Here is a 6,340-nt window from a genome sequence, read left to right on the forward strand (position 1 = left end):
ACCGGACTATAAGCCGCAGGTGTCCTTCCTGCTTCCTGCTAGAGCACCCCTGGTGGCCGTTAGCTGTAAAAATCTATATATAAATCCTTGTTAAAGACCATTGTAAAACTAACTAACTGGCCGTTAGCTGTAAAAAATCTTTATATAAGCCGCACCGTTGTATAAGCCGCAGGGTTCAAAACATGGGAAAAAAGTCGCGGCTTATAGTCCGGCAATTACGGTAAGTTAAAGTTAGGTTTTTGTATAATTAAATACATGAATAAATACATACATAGGCCTACATAAGGAATACTTGAAAGACTGCCAGTGCCAAGTTAGAACATGAGTCATGCAGCAGCAGCAGCTTTGATGTTAATTGTCTGCTTATTCATGAATAGTTAATAACACCCACCGTCCCCCCAGGAGCCATTGATACATGAATGTAACACCCACCATTCCCCAGGGGCCGTTGGCGATCTTGGAGTTGTCAGACATCATCTTTATCATGGCCTGGAAGAACTCGTGGTCGTAGTCATAACGTGCGCCGAACATAATAGAGCAGATGATGTCACAAGACGCATTGTGGAACAACGTTTGTGGGTCTACTGACTTTCCTGTGCATAGAAAAACATGAATAGAAGTTTGAACCACTTAAACCCTAGTGCAGGGGTCTTCAACAGGGGGTCCGGGACCCCTAGGGGGTCCTCAGAGTTACTACAGGGGGTCCTCCAAATCTTTGAGTGATAGAAACTTTTTTTCTTCTTTTTTTTACATTAACCACTTGACCCCTAGTGTTTTATTCTGAGAACTTTAGCAAAAAATAGCAGATCTACAAGCTCACAACGCCTCACCGTTGTGAGCTTGTATATCGCCTATTTTTGGCAAAGACCTTTGGTGTAGAGGGGTAAAAAGAGCACACCAAGTACAGAGTGAAAGGACAAGTTCATTGTATTGACATTTCAAGTGGTTAAATATCTGAAAACACAAATTGACATGAATCCAAAATACACTGCTATCAAACGATGAAACTATATGGAATCTATGAACAGGTTGTGAGGGTCCCTGCTTCATCTCTCTCTCAACTAAGGGGTCCTTGGCCTGAAAACGTTGAAGACCCCTGCCCTAGTGTGTTCCTATTCTATAATTCTCAGATGAAAATTTGAAAGCTTTTTAAAGACCAGCTATTTTTACTGAACGTTTCACCACAGAAAAGAGACACTATAGGGCTCAAACTCTATACTCCATACAACTGTCTTGTAGGCCCTTAACTGGGCCACTGGATAGATTGATGCTGAGTCTGACCGATGTTATTCTCCAGCACAGCGGCGACATGTTGTGTTTCTCCCAGAATCCTCTGCTCCATAGACTGTTTCCCCAGGCCAAAGTTTCTCAGGGTGGTCAGAGCAAAGCGGCGGTGCTCCCTCCAGCCGGGGCCATAGTCTGCCATGATCACTCCTACAGAAGTCAAATCCTCAGTGTTAATTCAACCCCAAAAGAGGGTTCAAATTAACACTAGATCTTACTGTGTATAATAACTATAGAGGGTATGCGCATGCATAAAGTGAATGGCAAATCGAGTGGCAAAGTGAGTTTAGGACTTTTCTGTATGGGCGCATTGGGCGGTCAAAGTCATTTTTTGCCACTCAGTAGGCGTTCCTGCATAACTTCCAGGTATGATGATGACGTCACGCGCATACCCTCTATAGACAATTCTGTATTATTAGTAGCTGTATGGTAGTAGTAGATGATTTCCTAGTTGACATTAGGATATTAGGCAACAACATGGGTGGATGGACCATGAACTATATTAAAAGGGTAATTTGTTTTGCTTGTGTCTGGTTATGGTGTAGAAGTTCAAACAGAGCCAGTCTGAGCCTTCAGCTAAATGTACCTTTGCCCTGTGTGAGGTGGCTGAGCAGCACTTCATTTGGACGTCCGGCAAAGTCTGTTGCCTTGGTAACCAGGGCTTCTCTCATGGCCTTGGTTCCATTCAGAATGACCGCTGGCCGGCCACCGAAGAACAGGCTGAAAACCTTGCCATAGCGGACACTGAGCTATAGCGAAGAAACACAACAGAGTTAGTTACCCAGACAAATTACAGGAAATGTTTGTGTATTTAATCATTGGGGCAGTGACGTGTTTCCCAAGCAGTAGGCATAGGTTTGTCAGTTGCCATTCTCACCTCTTAGTGTGGTGGCTTAACCATGTTTTTTGACATTATCGAAACGAAGCAGATAAAAGCACCAAACTTTTTTTGAGGCTTCTTCATGATCTGATGGATTTTAGCCTTGGGTAGCAAACTTTATTTTGAAAATTACTATTATTGTCCTGTCCTCTATTGTCCTCTAGTTTAATATTCCTTTGAAAGTTCTGGCAGAAAACTTGTGTTTAGTCAAATATCTCCACTTTTCCACGAGTCCACTGAACATATGAAAACTTCCTTTGAGAACACACTTGTGTTTGGGAAGCACAAAAAAGGGGTACACAATTGATTGCGTTGTGATTGGCGTGGGGTAATCAATCACACCACCTGCCAATTGTGTGCCCCATACGTTTGTGCTTTGGAAGTTTTTTATTCAGTCCTGCACACATTCCAGGGCCCCTCGCCCAGAACTGAACGTTGTCCGTGTGAAACTCGTGGAAAAGTGGAGCTATTTGACTAAACACACGTTTTATGTCAGAACTTCCAAAGGAATATGAAACTAGAGGACAGTCTGAGTAATTCATTATTGGGCGAGGGTTAGGTAGTAGCATGCAGCACTTTTATTGCCACAGAGATTATCTGCTCACCACAAGTCAATGGGACCAATCTATGGCTGTGTATTTGGAACATACACAAATGTGTCATGTGTAAGATCACAGACATTCTAGGCTTATAGCATTCTAAACTTAAATGGTTCTGATTCTGACGAAGCAAACCCCAACCATAAGGCACTACAAGCTAGATAAGCAAAAATGATAAGAATGATGTGTAAGAGCTACCGGTTTGATCAGGTTTTGGATATTACATTTCCAGAAATGAATTATATTTTCATGGTGTCCCTCCCTGTTATCTTTACCTTCTCCAGGTCTGCAATGGGATTCTCCAAATTAAGGTGAAGCAAGTTTCCAAAGAAAGGCAGGGCCAGGGGGCCCGGAGGAAAGTTTTTAGCCCTGTGAGTCCGAACGAGAAAAAAGAGGAGGCAGATGGCCAGCCAGATGAGAATCAAAGATCCAAACATTCTGATGTTTATTAACCTTGCTGCCTTCTACTCAACCCTACACACATCTAGAGTATACTACAGTATCTCACTGTCCTGTGTTAGAAAGACACACAACTCAAACTGCACATTAAAGGTGGCCATGTGACCGCTGAAGCAGTATCATTGGTTGGTTGGTGTGGGGGTTGACCTCTTTCTGTTCTGTGGTTCAACGTCCTCAATTGTTCCTCTGTTTTCTCTACTCTCCCTGGGTGCCTGAAGTGTTGCCTAGCTAGCAACACACTGTTATGCACTTGCTGTTTATTTTGAAAGTGAATACAACTGTAAACTGCTTGCTGAGTGCTCTAACATTAGTAAATGGCAATGTGGAACTATATTGGTTTGCTTATCATTACAGATATTTAAATTTCCAGTGACTCATATTGAGCTTGTGACCTGCCTGCAAACCTACACCATACGAGTGGAAATGCATGACCTAAAAAACATCCACAATATTGTCTTTCTCCTTGCTCTCATAAACACAGTTAACATTCTGAAGAATGTGAAAACAGCTAATGATTAATAAATAACAATGGTTAGGCTATAACAAATACATGTACAACTGAGAACTCCAGTGAAGCCCATTGTCATTTTAGAATGACCCTTCTCTGGTATTTTTTTTTGTTTTTGTTTGCATTCTTCCAAGTTACTTTCACTTCCCTGGAATTAGTTGTGAACTTGTGATCATCAAAACAGTCCTAAATGATTTAGAAGTTAGTTTATAGTTTTGGTGTTAGCCCGCCAAGCCAGGACATACTACTCTGCAAAGCTGTAGCCTACTTTGGAGCAAAGTCCACCTACTCTGGGCCAGCAAAATGGGAACCGAATGGTCCCTGGTTCGATCCTGGCTCTGTTTGCATTTTCAGTTTGTCATTGAACTGTGAGCAGCACTGTTGTCATATCATATCATATAACTCTATAGACCTTTGTGTAAGTGAGAAATGTTATGCGTTTGTCTGTATAGGTTATTGTTCAGGTGAAGTCGATAGAAAACATTAGCAGAGGCCTTCACCCACTTCGAATGGTATCAATGCATTGAATGAGACATTTTCACGTGTTTGGGTGAGGCCTCACATAATTAATTCAGTGGACATTGTCAGGTTGACATTTCACATGTTCACCACTAGTGGGCAGGTTGTATCAACCTTTGTATTAGACCTTGCATCAATTTAGCTCTATTTTCCAAGTGCAGCATATAGACCTACTAGTTGTAATTGTATGACTATTACATAAACCTTTTTGAACAGGTCTGTGTCCATGTAGGCCTCCTTGTATCTACTAGTAGTGACATGATATGCATACAACATATTAAGTTAAATTATGTTAAATAATGTTAAGTTAGACTGATAATTTATTTTACGATTCATGCTAAACCTAAGAAAACTACTAGCCTACACATTTTGGACGATACTAGTTTTCTTAAATAGATTCCATTTCTGACCATTAACAATTGTTTAAAAACTCAACTCTCTAAATGTAATATAAACACAATAGCGCAAAACACAAAAACAAAAGTGTCCAACAGTGACACTTTTCAGATGTTTGTTGTCAGCTTGAGTGCCTTTTACTGTACAAACAAGATGGTGTCTGTTGTGGCTTCCGTGTGGACCTCGTCTATCAAGTTGATGACATCATATTGACACTGTGATGTCATATCGCTGTGATGTCATTCATTTCCAAATACAGAGTTATTTGTCTTTCTAACCTCTACAGTGGCACCAAATCTTCAAAAAAAGATAAAGTGTTTGGATCACCTTAGTCTGTACCCATGACTAAAACATTTTGTTTTAAAACAAGTTGTTTTGTTCTCATTTCCAGAATCAACCGTTACAATACAGACACCACATTACAGGATTTATTTGGGTTCTCATAATGTCTGCAAGTCACTTACCGACACAGTAGCAAATTGTGAAAAACCAAACCAAATAAGGAATTTGTTTGGAGGTCAATGTTACTGTTCTCATGTAGGAATGGTGTGGGTGCACGCAGGACACTTTTCCTGGGAATGGCCTTGAAGCAACAGCAAAATATACACCAGCTGCTTTGGTGTGTGTGTGTGTGTGTGTGTGTGTGTATGTGTGTGTGTGTGTGTGTGTGTGTGTGTGTGTGTGTGTGTGTGTGTGTGTGTGATGAGGGGAGGAGAGGGAGGTCTATCTCTAACAGATACAAACTAGATAAATACTGCCACCTTGTTGTACTTTGAGGGAAGGGCATTGCTTTAATCATGTGTCTACTTGAGCCTAAAAAAAACAAGTTTAATTGCAGAACTGTTCCTCTAAAAAGGATTAAGATCTTTTTGGGGCTTTTTGCCTTTATTGATAGTACAGTAAGTAGGCCTAGATAGGAAACAGGGAGAGAGCTACAGGGAATGATATGCAGCAAAGGCCGTCGGAATCGGGACTCGAACCCTGGACGCACTGTCAGGCATCAGAGGCTATGTGGTATGCACATGGACCACTAGGGCAGCGGGTGCCCCAGGTTATCCCTCTAATTGTCAAGGCTAGCCAATTACACTGCTCCTGTCCCTCTGGCTTCCTATAGGCCTGTCTGCAGACCACATGGAGCAGTCATGTATGTACAACATACACAACCCAGAGCAGAAATAACTATTAATCAGAAAATCAATTTTTGTTATGACCCATGAGATCATTTGTACCTGAAAATATGTTTCTGCAAACATTTGTGGTGGGCCCAACAAGTGGAATCACTTTTGGATAATTGTTTAGAGCAGGGGTCTTCAACGTTTTCAGGCCAAGGACCCCTTAGTTGAGAGAGAGGTGAAGCAGGGACCCCCCCAAAAAAAAAACCTAACCCTAACCCTAACCCTAACCCATATCGTTTCATTGTTTGACAGCAACGATCATCAGTATATTTAGGATTCATGTCAATTTGTGTTTTCAGATATTTAACCACTTGAACCGTCAATACTTAAGCTTGACCTTTCACTCTATACTTAGTCTGCTCTTCTCCCCCTCTATACCAAACTTTTTTGCCGAAAATAGCCGATCTACAAGCTCACAACGCCTCGCAGGGAGGCGTTGTGAGGCGTTTGGAGGACCCCCTGTTGTGACTCTGGGGACCCCCTGTTGAAGACCTCTGGTTTAGAGGACCCTTGTGTGTGA

General features: G+C 41.7%; 1 protein-coding gene across 2 annotated transcripts in view; it reads right to left on the reverse strand.

Annotated features, from left to right (window-relative positions):
* Positions 1–3,280, reverse strand: part of LOC308294754 (cytochrome P450 2E1-like) — a 14,269-nt gene extending 10,989 nt beyond the window's left edge. For both annotated transcript variants that reach the window (XM_080737590.1, XM_080737589.1), the window contains exons 1-4: positions 3,039–3,280; positions 1,871–2,033; positions 1,282–1,434; positions 433–593 (exon numbers count right to left, since the gene is read on the reverse strand). In XM_080737590.1, coding sequence (XP_080593716.1) covers positions 433–593; positions 1,282–1,434; positions 1,871–2,033; positions 3,039–3,200 — 639 coding nt within the window. In that variant the 5' untranslated portion in view covers positions 3,201–3,280. The remainder of the gene's footprint in view (positions 1–432; positions 594–1,281; positions 1,435–1,870; positions 2,034–3,038) is intronic.
* Between the last annotated feature and the right edge of the window lie 3,060 nt (positions 3,281–6,340).

This window comes from Nannobrachium achirus (assembly GCF_963921795.1).
Source record: "Nannobrachium achirus genome assembly, chromosome: 11".
NCBI lineage: Eukaryota > Metazoa > Chordata > Actinopteri > Myctophiformes > Myctophidae > Nannobrachium > Nannobrachium achirus.